The sequence below is a fragment of the Musa acuminata genome, chromosome BXJ1-9 (genome assembly GCF_036884655.1).
Source record: "Musa acuminata AAA Group cultivar baxijiao chromosome BXJ1-9, Cavendish_Baxijiao_AAA, whole genome shotgun sequence".
Classification (NCBI taxonomy): domain Eukaryota; kingdom Viridiplantae; phylum Streptophyta; class Magnoliopsida; order Zingiberales; family Musaceae; genus Musa; species Musa acuminata.
In genome coordinates this window covers 45,686,064-45,704,835 of record NC_088335.1, presented here as the reverse complement: position 1 = coordinate 45,704,835, position 18,772 = coordinate 45,686,064, and the positions used below count along the sequence as shown (strand labels likewise).

Genomic DNA, 18,772 nt, shown 5'->3' with positions numbered 1-18,772 from the left:
GAGATGAGTATTTGTAGGGAGAGGTTTGGTGGTTGAAGAAAGCAAGCAAAGTGTAGTTCGTTAAGGGTGGTTGGCCCAATTCTTGCTCGACAGAGACTGGATGTGGATGATTTAGGTGGTCTGCAGGAGATGCAATCTGGTCTTTTGTTTCGTTGTTTGTTGTTTGCCAGTTTGGTTAGGTGAACAAAAAATTAAAAGTCATTTGAATATTAATTATGATAATAATAATAATAATAATAATAATAATAATAATAATAATAATAATTTTTATATTTTAAAAATTATATTAGAATCATAATACTTATGAAAATAAAATATGTAATCTCGTTTCTTCTCGTATACTCAGTGATAAATCGAAATAAATCAAAGTTAATACTCAGCTATAAGTCCTGTGATATTTCGATCGTCGATTAAGGAGAAATAAAGTTAAATGTTTGGATCTTAATATAATTTTAAAAATATAAGGATCGATATGTAAATATAATATTATTCTTCCCACCATCCGAAACCCTATAACCCTAGAAGCGGGCGACGTGGTTCAGCCCAAAGATGGTGCTCGCACAGCTCGGTGGGACGAGAAGGTGCTCAGCAAGGGCCTCGACGATGTTTCGCATACGTTGTTGTCGTCCGACGCCCAGTTCAAACTGGTACACGACATGCAGGCCAACATCAAGTGCATCGTAAATCAAAGTTAACACTCAGCTATAAGTCCTATGATATTTCGATCAATAGAGTCAACAACTCGAGGAGAAATAAAGTTAAATGTTTGGATCTTAATATAATTAAAATATATATATAAGATCGATATTTAAAAATAATATTATTCTTCCCGCCATCCGAAACCCTATAACCCTGGAAGCGGGCGACGTGGTTCGGCCCAAAGATGGTGCTCGCACAGCTCGGTGGGACGAGAAGGTGCTCAGCGAGTGCCTCAACGATGTTTCGCGTGCGCTGCAGTCGTCCGGCGGCCAGTTCAAGCTGGTACGCGACATGCAGGCCAACATCAAGCGCATCGTCAACCGCGCCGCCGGCCACAACAAGCACCGCATCATCCAACAGGTTGGTCATCGGATGGAATCGTTTAGGATTTCTGTTAGGGTTCAATTTCCGATCATCGGCTTCAAAAATCGGTCCTTGATTTTAAAGAAAGAAGAATCACATTTATAAGTTTCATTGGTAATCGGATATGAATTTAGGGTTCTCGTATTCTACCATTGGTTCTTTTTTTTTTTTTTCTTTTTATTCCCATTTCGATTTGCAGATTCTGGATTCCTTTATAAAAATTTTTCGGTGTTTAAGTGATAATTGAAACTAATAGGATGGAAGTTCTAAAAGGTTTCCTGTAAATTAAAAGGATGTTGTATGGAGTGGAAGTGATGCAGGTCCAAGGATCAGGTTTTCTGAAGCTGTAGATGTGGTTGGAAGGGAATGCTACTTGTCTTTTTGGATCCATTAGTTATGATGAGGTTGGAAACATCAAAATTGATCAAGAGAACTCGTATGCAAACCTGTAGTACCTTGACTCTGTCTACTATCTTCTAATTTGGTCAAGCATTATGAGCTTGCCATGACTAAATGGGGCGTGAAATTAGTTTTATTGAACTTGTATGTGGTATGTCATTCTTTGTATCGGATGGTTCCAAATTTATTTTCAGAGGGGTCTCTGGTTGTGGAACACATCTGATCATTAAAACTTCAAAGAACCCATAAAACTTCCCTTCCAGAAAGGTGGCAGAATCCTGACTGCCCATCACGTTGATCAGCTGGCTACCATGAGGAACGAGAATCATATTCATGCAACCTGTCTGATTATTGGAATTTCGAAATCTTGATAAGCAATGGCCTTGCTTTGAAGAAAAGGGACAGGTCCCTGAATCCCATTTATAATTATCAGCTGGCTACCATGTGGAACCATAGTATTTTCATCTTCTTATGTTCTTTTGTTTTGAGAGCATTTGCATTATTGTCTCATTCGTACAGAGACTGTCTTTTCTTCTTTTTTTTCCTTTGTCTTGACATTTTCACTTAGTTATCTTCTTGCAGTGTGTCTGATTTGAAACCTTTGTTTTAAACAACAAACATATATGTACTCAATATAGTTTGGTCCTTCTGATGCTGTTTGTTGATTTTGATGTGTGATACAACTCTGTTGTTCTTTTCTCAGGCTGTCTTCAATGAACACTGCAAAATATTGGATCCTGGAAAACCTTCTTTCACTCCTAAGAAAGGAAAGACCAGTGTGGTAATTTTTGTAGGTCTACAAGGTAACAAAAATCCACCTCTAAGTTGACGTTTGCATCATCTATATGGTTAGGACTTTTGGAAAAGTAGTTGACAAAATCATATAGTAGATTTCATTGACTAATTAGATAGATACTATGGTCAATAACTTTACTCAAAGGACTTGAAGAAAGCAAATGACAAAAGGCCGGATAGTCTAAAATCTAAAAGAAATATGTCGACAACATGATTATCGGCAGACCATTTTATGCAACCACTAAAAGGTTTATGTAGTTTGAAATGCATAAATATTAAATGCTGATTCATGTTATTATTAGTTGGTGTTTTTCGCTTGAACTTCGACCATTTTTTGTCACATGATAACCATGTACAACATCCACTGTTGTTATTTCTCATATATGCAAATTGAGAAGTGATTTCTATTAGTTCAACCCCTTTTTCAATCTCATTTCACATATTTTCCATTTTTTCCTTGTATGTAGAATTAACTCCCTAAAGGTGTTGACCACAATGTTAATTTATCAGAAGTTAATAAATTGCCTTAGAGTTTATTGTATGGCATGTTTCATTTATTTTTGAAATTATTAGTCATTATAACCACGGCTGTCCTATGTAAAATTAACCGTTGGTTGTTGTAGGACTTATTAGCAGATTGAATCCATAAAGAATTAAGACCTCGGTCGACTGCATAAGGCTCCCACCAACACAGTATCTGAGAAAGGTCAACTATGTGATCTTATCCTTGTAAGTGTAGAAGTTGTTTTTGTGACTTGAACCTTGGTCACTTAGGTCATAAAGGAGCAATCTCACCATGATGCCAACTGCCAAGGTTTGTCCTTGGTACAAAAAAAGATTGCATGCATCTAAAATAAACAATGAAATATAATTAGTCTTTTAATGTTAGATTGTGTAGACATCTAATTTTTGAAATTTCAGGTGGCATTGAACTTTGAGATTGTACTAGAATTTTGGAATCCAGTATTGAACTTAGATTGTGTAGATATCTAAGTTTTTCTTATTTTTCATTTTTCACAGAGAGTTACCCCATATCTAACTTATCATTTGATTTTCAGTTATACCCTGTGATTATTCTGCATGTACTTTAGTTGAGTTTTGGGATAGTAATACTTTATGCATTTTTTTCTGATTAAGAAATGTTTCTGTTTCCCCAAATGATTTAAGTTTCCAATGTGTCATAACTTATTTCACTTATTGACTTTGCTTGCCCTTTAATCTATTGTCAGGTTCTGGGAAGACCACAACTTGTACTAAACATGCATATTATTATCAAAAGAAGGGATGGAAACCAACATTAGTTTGCGCCGATACATTTAGAGCCGGTGCATTTGATCAGTTCAAGCAAAAATGCAACAAAAACCAAAATTCCTTACTATGGAATGTATTGCTTGAGTTGTCGGAATGTTTTATTTAGGGTGTTATTAGTTGCAGTCTCTCTATTTTATGGTTCTTTTGATCAAGGAACCATCTTTAATTACCCGTTAGGTATATACATACTGTATCCGTCAATCATGCTTGACAATTAGGTGGAGTTTCTACCAGCGCCAAGGGCTAAGGAATTTGGAGGTTCTAACACTGTTGATTTTTTAGAAGCATGATATAGTTAAATATATAGCCAAACAGCTCTTGATTATTGGAATTCACCCTTTCATGAATGTGCTACCTTATTGTGCTCTTCATAATCATGTTGTGAACTCGGCAGTTGTTGGTAACATTTGACACACTCGTTGTTGTTGGAAGTCTTATGTATTGGACCTCACTTTTTTGTTGGCAGAGACTTTAACTAGTGTTGCAGGACTACCTTTTATTTCTTTTTTTAGTGGTATGAAGATGCACGGCCACGAGTTTCTTTTGTCCTGCACTTTTTTACACCAATGCAGGTTTCTATTGTACTGCACTTTATTTGTATGGTATTGAGCTAATTATTTTTGTAATGTTTATCGAGTCTATTGTGGTTCTTGATCATGTGTGGTTTGTACATGCAGCTACAGTAAGTCCTTCCATTTTTAATGGTCACTTTGATCACTTGCTGCAGCAGTAACATGGAATCAGATCCTGTAAAAATTGCTGTTGATGGAGTTGAAACATTTAAGAAAGAAAACTGTGATTTGATTTTTGTGGATACAAGAGGACAACACAAACAGGAAGCTTTTTGTAGATATATTGTTCTTTTCAATCACATATTCAACTGACAGATGTTCTAACAGAAATTTGCTGGTTTTTCTTGTTCCTTTTTCTCAGAATACCGATCTTATAATATTTGTCATGGAGTCATGGAGAGCAGTATTGGTCAAGCAACATTTGATCAAGCACAAGCCTTCAAAATAAGTGTAGCCATTGGAGCTGTGATTATTATTTTCAAATATAACTTGCAAGGTCAACAATCTGGTCCGGACCTCTCTGGCCTTTTTATCTTTTTTTTTTCTTTTCTGAAACTTTGATTGATATTTTGTTTAGCATGTACACTGCAACTTTTCATTATTACTAAGTACTAAGTTATACCCTCTTGCAGGCAGCTTCTTCTTCCTTTTTGGTGACCTACCTTCCTTGAGAAAATTTTTGAATTGTCCATTGGAAACAATAGGAAATTGTATTGCACTATACAATGTTGTCTTGTATAGCACATGATATGATTATATAGCAAGCTGTAATTATATTTCAGACACTTTTTTACCAACGTATAGAAACTTGTGTTTGTTGCATATACAAATTTGAATTTACATTTGACTCCCAGTTTTTCTGTTAAAATAGATAGTGATTATTGCTACTTGGTTTGCTTGCAGAGTTGCAGCCACCAAAAAACCAGTCCCTTTATTGGAACAGGAAAGCACAAGGAGGAGTTTGAAATTTTCGATGTCAAGCCATTTGTCAGTCGTCTTTTAGGTGAGCTATAATCTTTGATGCTCGGATCTCTCCTCCTGTAATGATACTCATCGGCGCTTGTTAATTGGTATGGGTGACTGGTCTGGATTCATGGACAAAATTCATGAAGTTGTACCGACTGATCAACAACCTGAGCTTTTTCAAAAGCTCTCCAAAGGAAGCTTTACCCTGCGGCTTATGTACCAGCTGTTCAAAAACATTTCTCAAAATGGGTCCTACAGGTCAGGTTGACATATGGTTCTGAATATTTAGTTTTCACTAGTATTTTCTTCACCGTTTTTGAAAAATAATAACCATGTATTATATCTTGACCATTTTCGTTTAAATTATTCTGTTTCTCTGGTCATTGTATTCCTTTATATTTGGTTCTTAGTGTATCTCAGGATTTATTTGATCTCAGCAGAATCTGATTTCTTTTTCTAATATTTTCGATCATCTAATAAAGAGCTCAGTATTTCTGTTACGTTCAGTTCTTCTCTATGCTAACTTGGTTTAGTGCCAAGTTGATGTCAGAAGGTCATGAAAAGGAAAGTCAAGCAAAAATCAAGCTGTTTATGACAATAATGGATTCCATGACAAATGCAGGTAACATGTCCCTTAATTATATGTATTGCTGTAGAGATCTAATTCCAGTGGAATGATATATCCCGACACTGCTCTTCTGTGCCACCCAGAGCTGGACGGCACAAACCCAAAACTGATGAATGAATACTGTACACTGCACTCTGCTAGGGGTTTGGACAGGTCAGTCAGAGATGTCACAGAAATGCTGGAGGAACACAAGTGCTTCGCAAAGATGTGCAGCGAGATGAAGGGGTAGTTTAAGATCTCAGAAAGGTGAAATGAGTGCATTGTCTCGGAACATGAATGCACGGCACATGAGCAAGGTCCTACCACCACAGATGCTGAAGCAGATCGGTAGCATGGGTGGCCTGCAGAACTTCATGAAGCAGATGGGATTGAAAGTCATGGGTGGGTTGGTGGGATCTTCGGATGAGGGTACAAAGAGTATAATACTTTATATAATCTAACACATCGCCTTGAGATTATACTTCACTGTGTTGTGATTATCAAGATGGTTTATTTTTCGGACATCCATGAATCCTTCGATTATTTTGGATGTCTTTGCCTTGCCTGTGCATCGCTGGATGATTTATGCAAGGAATGGGCCGTGTTGTGTGTATCTAAACTCAAGAAGTGAAGCACCTTAAGGTGTTAAAGGTGTCTATAAATCATTCGATCCAACTCGTAAGTGTCGATCGATGTCTCAATCATCAAGAACTGGTGGTAGTTGAGTTTTGTTATATGTGGTCAAATTTGTGACAATGTTTCAGCTCACTAAAAATGGATTGGTTACAAACTGGCATTTGTCTTCTTAGAGAAAATATTAAGAATCATTCTGCTGCAATTTGACATAACTATTTTGCTTGTAGTGTATAACATAAACATGAGCATTTTCATTCTTATCATTTTTTTCCTAAATATTCACTTCTCTCTTTAATTTCCCAAAGAACATAAACTGTGCCTCTTAGAGGTAGGAATGTTGTTCATTTATCATGATCCAAACTTCAAAATCATGCACATGACAAATGAAGCTGACGGAAGTGGACAATTGGGATGTAAGAATGTGATCCATCCATGTGAAATGTACAAACCCTAAACAAGTTCATATTTGAGTTCAATTACAGCCCAAAACTTCCCTCCCAAAGTCTATTGTCCTTCTTCTATCCCAACCAAACTGATCCCCTGATTTCTCACCAAACCTTCTTCTCCTAATGTCACTTCATGCAATCATGGACCTATCAGTGTCCTGCATCACCATGGGGACACTGCACTGCTGAAAGTAAAAGTAAAAGAGCATGCAAGCAATACTGCCTGTGTTCCTTTATCTCAGCAAAATGCCACTTGAGACTCATCTCTCTCTCTCTCTCTCTCTCTCTCTCTCTCTCTCTCTCTCTCATGAGACTCGTGATTGAGCCCCGCATGCGGGTGGCCACAATAATTCACAGTCACGCACACAAGACAGCCATCATCAAGGTGGCATGGGGTCAGCACTGTCCCTGAGGAGCCACCCCAAGCACAAGGACAAGGGCCACGGCAGGAATCAGGTGATGCTCGAGGGGGTGTTTAAGCACAGCGAAAGCTCATGGTTGGGTTCTGTATATACATACTGTCCAACAACTGCAGGAGGAGGGAATGGAAGGATTGGTACTCCCAGCAAAGTTACAGAAAGAACAGAAAGACACAAAAGTATTGGTTATCTGTGACAAGGGAGAATCTCATCTGTAGCACAGCAATCTTGTGATCGAGACTGTATCAGCTTTTGCTTAGTTATCATATTACATGTATATTCATATCAACTTTAGCAATCTCGTGGTCAAGATTACATCAGCTTTTGTTTCATTAGACTATTGGGCTCAAAAAGATTATGATACATCTGTTCTTCAGGTTTTATTTGTTTTCGGGAAATAAATATTATTTTTTAGTTCATTTCAAGTAGTAAAATTCCATTATTATTCTTTTATGGGGATTCATTTCATGGTCTTATACGGCATTAACGGTTTCCGTTTCCTCCGCTCTTCCCCGCGCGCAACGATGGCGTCCCCATCGGAACACAACCGTAACGGAAGCCCAGCCGTTATCTCGCTCCTTACTCTCACTTCGAAACACCGGATCTCGCATTTTGCCAGGGAGGATTGCCGGACTTACACGCCTGTCCACCTTCTCTTTCGTCCTGCGGGGTCCAATGCACTCGACCGCTGGTTGCGCGTGTAGCATTAGTGTTACCCATCCGCGAGTGTGGCTGTATAAGCCTTCTTCACAGTTGGAGGATTTAATGTATCATTATTTCCCATTATTATTGACTTAATCCTAATTTCTTGTAGCTGTCTGCCATCTGTACATCAAATTACGTTTTATTGCTGATTTGACCACAATCACACACAATTTTGGTGGGAATATTTTTTTATAAAAAATGTTATAAAATAATTTATTATATTTTTATGTATTTATGAATATATGACAAGAAGAGGTGCATTCTCTTTGATAATAATATAAAGATGAATGAAATCTATGCATGCACCTCAAAAAGTAAATAGACATAATTGAATGATTTGCATGAATGCAAATTTAGATGCATTTTCTTTTATTTATATGAACTAAAAAACAAAAGTTTGAAATAGCAATTAACCCCTAATAAATTTTTATCTATCTAAAGAAAACACTTACAACCATTAATCATGACATATAAATAGGTAGATATTTTGTACAACCACTAATAAACACTTACCTTTAGTGTTCCTAACAATATCACAGTATAATTAATTTTAAAGGATGATTACAATAATTAGAATTTAAATGCCTCTACTCTACTAACACAAGTTTTTAGGATAGTATGATATATATGTTAAGAAAATATAAATAACAGGAAATATAAAATATAGGTATAAAAATAATCTGAATTTTATATTGTTCTTGAGTTCTATGTGAATCAATAATCTTACTTAAGTAAGATTTATAGTAAAACCACATGTCTTTTACTAATATTAATTATATCATTTACTTACAACATCAATAGCTTTCCTTAAGAGATATATATATATATATATATATATATATATATATATATATATATATATATATATATATATATATATATATATATATATATATATATATATATATATATATGTAATTCTGGTGAGAATACCGCAGGATCTGGTGAGGGATCGTCGGATCGCCATTTTACTTTTCTGTCCTCGAGTCGTCCTTATTCTTACCGCCTCGTAACCGCGACGTGGAAGCTGGTAATCAATGTGTTTTGCCCTACTTTTGTCGAGGAGAAATGGCGAAAGGGTGCGAGCGGTGGTGGGGACGGCCGATTTGGACGAGAGAGAGAGAGAGAGAGAGAGAGAGAGTGGATTAGATTAGAATGCATCGAGGATGAGGAGGAGGAGCCAAAAATAATCGCATTCCCGCCCTTGCCACCAAACTCCTCCTTCAAATCTTGCAGCTCCGAGACTGAGAGGAAGGAGAAAGCAAAGTGGAGGAAGGGACGGGGAGGAAGGGGAGGGAGATGCGGGTGAGCTCCCGGAGGGCGCCCAAGAGAGATGGAGACGCCCCAGCGAGGCAAGACCGGCGGCGCGTCGCTCTCCAAGTTTGAGGTGATTGGCGTCAAGACGTGACCTTGTTCGGCCTGCTTTTGGGTGTTCTAATGTGTTGTGGAGGATTGGGTCGAGTGTCTCTGTCTTTTGTATTGGAAAAAAATTGGATCTTTGTTATTCTTTTATGTTCTTTCTGAGATTTCACTGCACGGGTTGAGTCACTGGTCGGTGGATTCTTCGTTTTCATGTGCCTTCTTTACAAATAAGCGCTCAAAATGGGTACTTTATGCTACAACTTGTTCGCTCAGTGACATTTTGGCTGAATTGGGTTCGAGTTGACTGTCTTCGATGCAAGACTGGAGGTTCGGTCGGCTAAGTTTGCTTTGGGTTCTTGAATTCTTGATGTAGAATTGTCGGGACATTTTTATCCTTCTGTATTCTTTTTTTGATGTGGTTTCTTCGTTTTCGTTCTCTTTTCTTGAAAGAAACAGGCACTTTTAATGGGTTAATTTGTCACGATTCTTTTTGGGACTTCATTTTATGTGGTGACATTTCGACTGAGATGCCGCTCGGATGTCATCTGCAGTGTTTAATTGTGTCTTGGAGGATGAATTTTTCTGAGTGTCTTTGATGCATGAACAGACCTAACCTTTCTGTCGTGTTGTGCGTTATTATCACTTTATGTTCTTTCTTTATTTCTTTTTCTATTTTAGTTCACTTCATTTGCAAATTGTTTCTATTTTAGTCATAGATGTTTGATTTATATAGCCATATATAGATAAGATAGATATCGGTCTGTTTCGTTGAGATTACTTGAGATTGGCAATTTTATGCTCATTTGTCTCTACATTTTTTTTTTGTGTACTTTCTTGAAGAAAGTCCTTAAATTGTTTGCTTCTGCTAGAATTTTCTTGGTGGTGATGTTTTTGACTGAAGTGCTATTTAGAGATTGTCTTATTGTTTCCTCTTTTGACAAGCTTTTGGGGGGTTCGGTTTGCTGCGGTTACAGTCATATAGATAAGATTTGATGCTTCTTCTTTTTCCTTTTTATGCATCACTTTTCCTATGAATTCTCGTCTCATAACTGCTTTATTTTGTCATATGTCCTTCTGGTTTTTGTCTAGCTGAAGAAGAAAAAAAATTTGCATGTGATTTGGTGGTTTAATCTTTTTGGTGAAAATGGCAAGATTTTCACTTCTTTCTGGATATTGTCAAACAAATAGTTGCATTTTTCAAAACTGACTTGATTCTTTAGTAGTCTTTTTGTTTGTGCATACATCGCACTCTAAAATATTTTCTTGAGGTTTTCACCGTGTAAGTGATGAATGATTACCACTATCTTACTAAATTCTTACATCCACACAACTAATGCTGTTCCCTGCTTTGTTTTCAAATGCAAACATTTTAGTGCTCGAGTTTCTTTGACTGTATGCCAGCCTAAATCCTTGTTAGACTCTGATTTTGTAGAATCAACCTGTATAACTTTGTTGCTAGCTCAAATGCTGTATGACATGAGTGTGCTTGTAGGTAAGTGGATGGTATGCATCCTGTAGATGTGTGCTTACAATAGTAATGACCATGTTTGCTCTATAGATGGATGAATGGGTTTTATTTGCAGGCATGGTTGTGCTGTCTTGTTGCTTGCATGCTTCCTTGCATGACCATTATCTTAGTCCTTGGATTTAGGTAGTAACATATGCTGGTAAAGTTTATTTATACCATTGGCCTTCAACTTTGGAGTCTCATCTGTGTTTATCCTATGGTCTTCCTTTATCTTGGTAGAAAGTGTATTATGTAATTAGGTTATGGAGTACCATTGTTGTCCTCGCTGCATTTTCTAAATGATTTATGACATTCTTGGGTTATGCGCGTTATATGCTTGATAAGTTCTTTCTGCATTGCAGGATTCACCCGTCTTCAACTTCATCAATAATTTATCTCCTATCCGACCTGTTAAATCAACCGATTCAGCACATATTGCACATACATATCAGTCATTGAATTTTGCTTCTCTTTCATCTATATTTAGTTCACCACATGCCAATCCTCCAAGAGTTACCAGGAACTTGACAGGGTAATTATCAATCACATTTTGCATATATTAAGGTCAGATTAGTGTATGTTCCAATTGATCCAAATTTGACAATGATTATTTTCTTCTGTTACCAGGCCTCCTTCCACAGATTTATCCAGACGTGAGGAATTTTTGGAAAATGTTGGTGAAAGTAGCCTATGCTCAGTGGTTTCTGATGTTGTTAGGCCATCGAGATTTACTGCCACCACACAGGATAATTGCAATATAACATGTTCATTCAATGAGGCTGCCATCGATCCTCCTGAGCACTGTCCAATCCTTCCAAGTACTCTTCCTCAGTCATCGCAGTATGATTCTGGAAGTCCAGATCATAACACCAAAATGAAATTTGCGTTAGACTTAGGTCATGCACCAGCAGAACTTGTTCCTTTTGTTCAGAATGATATAGACAGACGAAAAATTTTGTTTACCATGGAGACTGGAGTTCAGGAAAATCATCCACTTGAGCTGAACAAAGATGAAGTGGAAGGGGTTCAGGAAAATTTGATCTTTGATGATGCTGAAGATATGTTGATTTTTGATTCATTCATGGAACCAGTGGTTCATGAACGAGGAGGTGAGGAAGTCATAGGCAATGATGTGACTTCTTTTGTTTCTTTATTGTCAAATTACACAGAGAATGTTGATAAACTACAGAAAACACAACCTGATATCCCTCATCGTCCTTGTGTCCAAGATATCACCGAAGATCTTCAATTGAAATGTAGTGAAGATTCTAGGAAGAAGAAACCTGAAACAGAACATGGCAAAAAAATGCTCTCAGTAACTCACCAAAATCAGGTAATGTTGAGTTATTAAATTACAAAATTGATTATGTAGCCTGTGATGATGTCCTACTGGCAACATGGTAATTTGTCTTCCAAAAAGTGATTTCTTGTTTGTTTATTCTGCTCTTGTTTCTCTATATCCCATTTTATTTGCTCAATCTTGACACTTCTTATTGATCTGTTGAGCAGGGGCATTTTGTCCCATATTTTTTCATGAAGTTTAGGACTCCATTAAGCTCCATCCACTTTCTTCCTCTATGGAGGTTCCGACTACAATATCCTTGAGTACCTTAACTACTGTTGATTTCTACCTACATTGTGTGAATTCTTTTAAGTTGATATATCTATCATTTTGAGTGTGGGTTTTGGTATAATAGTAAGGTTACTCTCTTGCGATATGGGTGATCAGGCTTTAGATCATAGAAAAAACTATGCCTTGAGTTACACTTTTTTATAGAAGGCTGAGTTACACTAACTGTGTTATAACTGGGACTTTATGGCATGTGCTGTTATTGATGTTTTCTGTGTGCTTGATCTTCCATTAATGTTGGGTTCACCCTTTTTTCATAAATCTATCAAATTACCCCCTAGTCCATTCACAACATTTTTAATGTGCCTTAGGAATAGTTATACTCGATTTGTTTTATGTGTTCATGCCTGAAACTGTAAAAGCCTTATGTCAGAAGCTTAGGTAGTCTGGTCAATTAACCTGCTATACTTTTGTGTCTGAGGAGATTTAAAATGGACGTTTTGTCATTTCTGCAAGAAAATAATTGTGTTGCCTCTAAGCGCATGTCACACTTTTTACAGAGGAGAAGGTATACAAAGGGGTGGAGTGGACAGCTGAGGGCATTATTCACCCATAAGGAGTTTAGGTCTATAGCTGAATGTTGCATGTCAAACTATGACATAAACCTGCCCATTCCAACAATACACTGTGTAGATTTGATTGATATGTGTTCATCATGTCACATTGATCCTGTTGGCATTACTTTGAATACATGAAATATGTTTTGGACAATTTAGAGGTAATTTATGCCAGTTCTCTTATTAGGTTGATGACAGCAAACAACATGGCATTCACAGACGCTGTTTGGTCTTTGAAGTAGCTGGTATTTCTCAAAGGAACATATATGGTGACTCAAGCCACAACCAGTCAACTACTTTACCATCCAAAAGCAGGAATATTTTTGATGCCAACTTGAAGCCTGCCATTAGTCCATCACTGTGTGCTTTTCCTGGTATTGGGTTACATCTGAACGCTCTTGCTACAACATCAATGGATAGAATGGTCAAGAATGAGAAACTGGCTCCCGGAAAACAACTAATCACTATGCCATGCCCCATTGATCCCTTTGCATCAGCAACAACTGGGAGGAACAGTCCACAGAAGTCCTTGGCTATTGAAGCTGATCTTTTGACCAGTGGTGAAATTGAAGACCTTCAGGTTACATATGATGCTGCTGCAAAGGATATTTCACTTGGCAATTATGAGGAGTTAAGTCAAGGTAGTCCAAAGAAGAAAAGGTATGTTGCATATGTTCCTATGCATGGTCATGTTTTGTTCTTCATTATATCAATAACAAAGGAACCTCATGATCTAGATGCAAGTCAGAAAATGGAGGTGAAAGTGAAGGATGCAAGCGTTGCAACTGTAAGAAGTCAAAATGCCTGAAACTGTGAGGCTCTTTTCACTTCATCTGATGCTCTTATAAGAACTTTGGTGATAGATATAAGAAAGATATTGTATTTCATATGCCTTCTTTGTTTATTTAAGTAATTAATTTAAGAACAAGCAATTAATCTAGTTTTAAATTTGTCACTTTTAGTATGTCTTTTTAAGTTTTGGTATTGACATGTCAACATCTTATGTAGTTATTGTGAGTGTTTTGCTGCTGGAGTTTACTGTTCCGAGCCTTGTTCATGCCAAGGATGTTTTAACAAACCCATTCATGAGGAAACTGTCCTGGCTACTCGGAAGCAAATAGAATCTCGCAATCCACTTGCATTTGCCCCAAAAGTAATTCGAACATCTGAGGCTGGTGTGGAAATGAGGGTGGGAATATCATATGTGATATTATTCTTCTGTCTTTTCCTTTTCTCCTACTTCTGGTTTTGATGTGATCATTCTTTTGACATCTTCAGGATGATGCTAACAAGACTCCTGCTTCAACACGACATAAAAGAGGATGCAATTGTAAAAAGTCAAATTGTCTGAAGAAATACTGTGAATGCTATCAGGTTTATGTCTTGGTTACAACATGCTTTTACTATCTTATGTTGCATGACTTGGACATATTTGTTTCTTTTTAGTTTGGTGTTGGATGCTCAATCAGCTGCAGATGTGAAGGATGTAAAAATGCATTTGGAAGGAAAGAAGGTGAATGTCATTTATATAAATACTTACATTTATTTTTTTAAGGCCATATTAACGTCAAGTTACTATCTAAACATAGTCTGCAATAAGTATGTCAATTAGGATCATCTAGGGAAGATTTAAGATTGGCAGAATAAGTCGGATTTATAACACCCCAATTAGTTCTATATCGGAAGTGGGTGAGATTAAGAATAATTTATAAGGGTTTGATGAATGTACTATTGTTAACTTTAGCTTAAGCATTTTGGTTAGTGGTTTGGGCTCAACGAAGTTGGTAAGGCATAGAGCCACCACTGGGTTATGATTCAAATGCACTATACAAGGGTTTGATTTGGGCTATGTTAGGCTTTGACAAGGACATCAAGCCTTTAATCTATGCATTTTGACTAGTGGTTTGGGCTCAACAAAGTTAACATGCTAGTTATTTCATTAGGTCGGGTCATGACAGGTACATTCGAGAAAATAATTGAAATTTAAAAACTTAAAATAATAAAAATTGAGATTAAAATTTAAAATAAATTTTGTGACAATAAAACATTATATGATAAAGGATTTTTTGACCTTATTTTTTGTAATATCTAACTTATAAAAAAAATAAAACTAGTATAAATAAAATAAAACTATATAAATGATAACAATAAAACATAATGGACATTAATTCATCCGTAATATATTTATTAAATATAAATATGAAACATGTCAGACAAAGATACTAATGTAATTAAATAACCATTGTGTATGTTATACACAAACCCAAAATTTACCCACTTATCCTTTTGAAGATATAAATGGGATGCTTCTATATGCACTGACAGATGAATTGTATGTATTACAGAGACAAATAAAGAAAAAAAATCATTTGAAGGTGTGTCCACATGATTCAAGATTAATTGTAGATCACATGATATCTTTTTTGTCTATGATAATTCCTTTTTTCTTTAGAGGTTAAGAGCTACTCGTCAATTTTTTTTTTTGTCCCATATCATTTCCTTGTCTTACAAAATAGTGGATGGTACTGCTTCTCCTCCATTTCATTGTTAAAGCACAAGTTTCTTTTCTGTCTTTCATTGATCTCAGATGTACCAACAAGGATCACGGGTATCATCTGATAATTGCCCAATAATGCAAACTATGTGTCTATGGAAAGACAATTGATATGTTTCTATGATAAATAGGATAAACATATTTTCTATGAACATGATTGTAGACCAATAAAACAAACTATGTGTAGAGGGAAAGATAATGTGTTTCTATGGTAAATATGATATCGTGGCATGCAAACCTACATCCAGGAAATGAGTATTGTATCTTCTTTTTGGTATATTTAAGAACGTAAGTAATATCATTAGGATTATGATGAGAAATTTCATGTCTTAGTTCAATGTCAGCAATATAAGATGAGGAAAGATACTCAATGCTTCATACTTATCCGCTGAGTTAGAAGAGTATTTAACAAGACAATGTTTTAGGAGAAAACTTAAGTGATTATTTTGTATCTATATTGTTGCATTTTTCTTGTGTTTCTTATGTCTGAAACCAAGTTTAAATCAAAACTTTAAGCCTTCTTAAGCATAATTCATTATTCTGGTTGATAAATTCCTTTTTTATTAATGTTTTATCCCAGGTGTTGGAGAAATTGAACATGTGGACGAAGAAACTGATGCTTATGACAAGGAAAAGGAGGGTCTAGATGATGGCCCACAAATTGCTAAAGTCCAAATAGATGAACGTAATTCTTTTGGAAATATATTACCCATTACACCTCACCAAAGTTGCAGGTGCAGCACTCATTTTGATAGCTTAGTCTTCACTCTCATTTTCCCACAACTATCTAACAAAAGTTTATGATTTTCCCTAGGCGATCGATCAAACTGCCATCTTCTTCAAGTGCAAAGCCCCCACGAGTTAGCAAGCTTTCAATTGGACGGTCTCCTGGATTATATGGCTCTCACATACTTTGGAAGTCTGAAATCCTTCTCTCTCAAGATAAATCAGAGAACAAGATCAATGCAAATTTCGAGGATGACACTCCAACTATTCTAAAATCCAATGCATCACCCACCACCGGTATTAAGATTGCTTCACCTAATCGGAAGAGGGTCTCACCTCCACATATTGGAGTTGGCTTGTCACCACCAAACCGTAGAAGTTGCAGGAAACTGATACTGAAATCTATTCCTCCCTTCCCTTCACTCGATAACGATGATGCATCCACTGAACATCCATTGAGCTACTCCTGCAACAGCTCTTTTAGTTCATCTACTGTCAATTGATATGTTGAGGTACTCACAGAATCATCTGAAAAGACAATTTTATTATATTTCTCCTAGTTCACATATATAATATCTTTTCATCATTTTGTAATCAGGTTTCTGTGGCATCAGATCTCAATTGTTATCAGTTGCTGCCCATTGCATTCCACGAGACTTGCAGTCTATGGTATAAAAGTAATGTTCTTATTGCAAGTATTGTTAATGGAATGCATTCATATGTACTTGAAATATGTTGTTCTTTGATATATCAGTATGTTCATTACAGATCTTTCGACATGTCTATCTTCTCCTACTTGAGTAAATATGTGCAGATGCCCATCATTTGTTATGATCTCTTACTTTCTCCCTTCTTTTTAACTGTTGTATTGCATGGAAACTACCTGTAAGAACTTGGTACTCCACTGGTGAGGTGGTGATGATGGCAGATCACAGGTCTCTGCACTCCCACATCATCTACAAGAAAGAAATACTCTTGTGCTGCCTCACCCTCTTCCAAGAAACTACTCTTGTGAGCAGTGTCGATCCTTGTCGAAGACAATGATGGATCTAATCTATGATATAGACATTGATGGTGATGGTGTGGTAATGGGTGATCCAAAATGTAGCTATGAGCTGTGCTTGTAGAAATATATCTTAACAAAGTAGTGAGAGTATCAATTTTGGCACTCTCTACCATCAAAGCTTAACAAATTATAGTCCATATGGAAAATAGAGCAGTATGATATTTAGCTGAACTAAATGAAAGGTATAAGTTGGATTAGTAGAAACTTATGATCATGAGAAAGTAATAAAATAACAAAATTGAAATAAAAGTTATTGGATATTTTCAATAACTTGGGAGAATTTTTAGTCAAAGATGGCTACATCACAGGATAAAGTTGAATCTAATTTGTTATAGGATTTAAAGAACAGAAGTCATGAATTGGAGTAGGATTAAAATATGAGGTCATGTGATTTTGCCAATTTCTTATGGCCGATCAATTGTCACCCAACACGTTTCATGCTTTTTATCTAATCAAAATATTTTTTATTCCACTCATTTTTTTTATTATTTTACATGTTTGGTCTCTTCAAACTCTTCATTTTTTTTATGGATAATTTATCAAAAAGCCCCTAATAATAAAGTTTTCTCATATAATGTCCTCATATTTTATTTTTATGAGAGGGTATTTTTTAAATATCAATAATACCCTTCAACTCAAGTCTGATATTTTTTTATTGGATTGGGTGGGTTGATTTAAACCCGATCGATCCAAGTGTTGGTTTGGTTCTGAGTCTCGATCTAGGTTAAATCCATTCGGGTCAGATTTTACAAAACGAATAAGATCGGGTTTAATGTGGCTGGCAAGGGAGTCAGGAGTCACACGAGAGTTATATTGTACGAGTATAACAATAGTGTAGGCAAGGATGACTAACGTTGCTCTCTAATGATAAATGATAGTAACAAACTCCTCTACTCCTCTCTAAGTGATGTATGAGGATGACATCCCCCCTATTTGGCATAAGATGTAATGACCTCATCTCCTCTTTAGTTTGAAAAATAATAGTATTTTCATCGATGACTATCGCATCATCGAACACTGAGCTAATCCTTTCTTCTCCTCTAGCATGTTGAACGAGGCATCTGACTTCATTGACGACATCATCGAGCATCGCAGCCGTTGGCATCATTGAGCGTGGATCTCTGCTCCTCTTCGACGATATCAAAGGCAGTGATCCATGATAAGTTTAAGTATCATATCAAAAGATCGATCGAGTCAATTGGCATCAATTGATCGACATATATCAAGAAGTCAAGTGTCTCTTGCCCACCAATATACGATTCGTATCTTTTCCCATTTCCATCACTCTCCTTCCTCTTTCTCTCAACTTGGTATAACGATACGAGCACGTACTACTCGGTATAGGAAATCCACTAAATTTCCTAGAAGGCCTTTCTTTTTTTTTTTCTTCTTTTTTTTTGTTATAAAAACCTTTTGTCAATCTTATAACTTTCATATACATTACCCCCTTTA

At 36.3% G+C, this 18,772-nt stretch overlaps 2 protein-coding genes and 1 long non-coding RNA gene across 4 annotated transcripts; all 3 read left to right on the top strand.

Annotated features, from left to right (window-relative positions):
* The first annotated feature begins 877 nt into the window (after nt 1–877).
* LOC135593797 (signal recognition particle subunit SRP54 2-like) lies at nt 878–3,739 on the top strand. Its single transcript, XM_065084077.1, has 3 exons — nt 878–1,059; nt 2,165–2,264; nt 3,486–3,739. The coding sequence occupies exons 1-3, from the start codon at nt 991–993 to the stop codon at nt 3,671–3,673; spliced, it is 357 nt and encodes a 118-aa protein (XP_064940149.1). The 5' UTR covers nt 878–990; the 3' UTR covers nt 3,674–3,739.
* Nucleotides 3,740–3,788: 49 nt separating this feature from the next.
* On the top strand, nt 3,789–6,387 carry LOC135593798 (uncharacterized). Of its 2 annotated transcripts, none has more exons than XR_010479826.1 (5): nt 3,789–4,635; nt 5,043–5,142; nt 5,252–5,363; nt 5,656–5,727; nt 5,817–6,387. It is a non-coding gene; the product is annotated as an uncharacterized LOC135593798 (long non-coding RNA). The 2 variants fall into 2 exon arrangements; XR_010479825.1 differs by having other exon boundaries at nt 3,789–4,647; nt 5,659–5,727.
* Nucleotides 6,388–9,046: 2,659 nt separating this feature from the next.
* On the top strand, nt 9,047–17,039 carry LOC103999031 (protein tesmin/TSO1-like CXC 2). Its single transcript, XM_009420664.3, has 11 exons — nt 9,047–9,305; nt 11,150–11,319; nt 11,415–12,120; nt 13,162–13,634; nt 13,712–13,786; nt 13,983–14,163; nt 14,253–14,348; nt 14,421–14,487; nt 16,109–16,262; nt 16,343–16,766; nt 16,853–17,039. The coding sequence occupies exons 1-10, from the start codon at nt 9,252–9,254 to the stop codon at nt 16,755–16,757; spliced, it is 2,391 nt and encodes a 796-aa protein (XP_009418939.2). The 5' UTR covers nt 9,047–9,251; the 3' UTR covers nt 16,758–16,766; nt 16,853–17,039.
* Nucleotides 17,040–18,772: the final 1,733 nt, after the last annotated feature.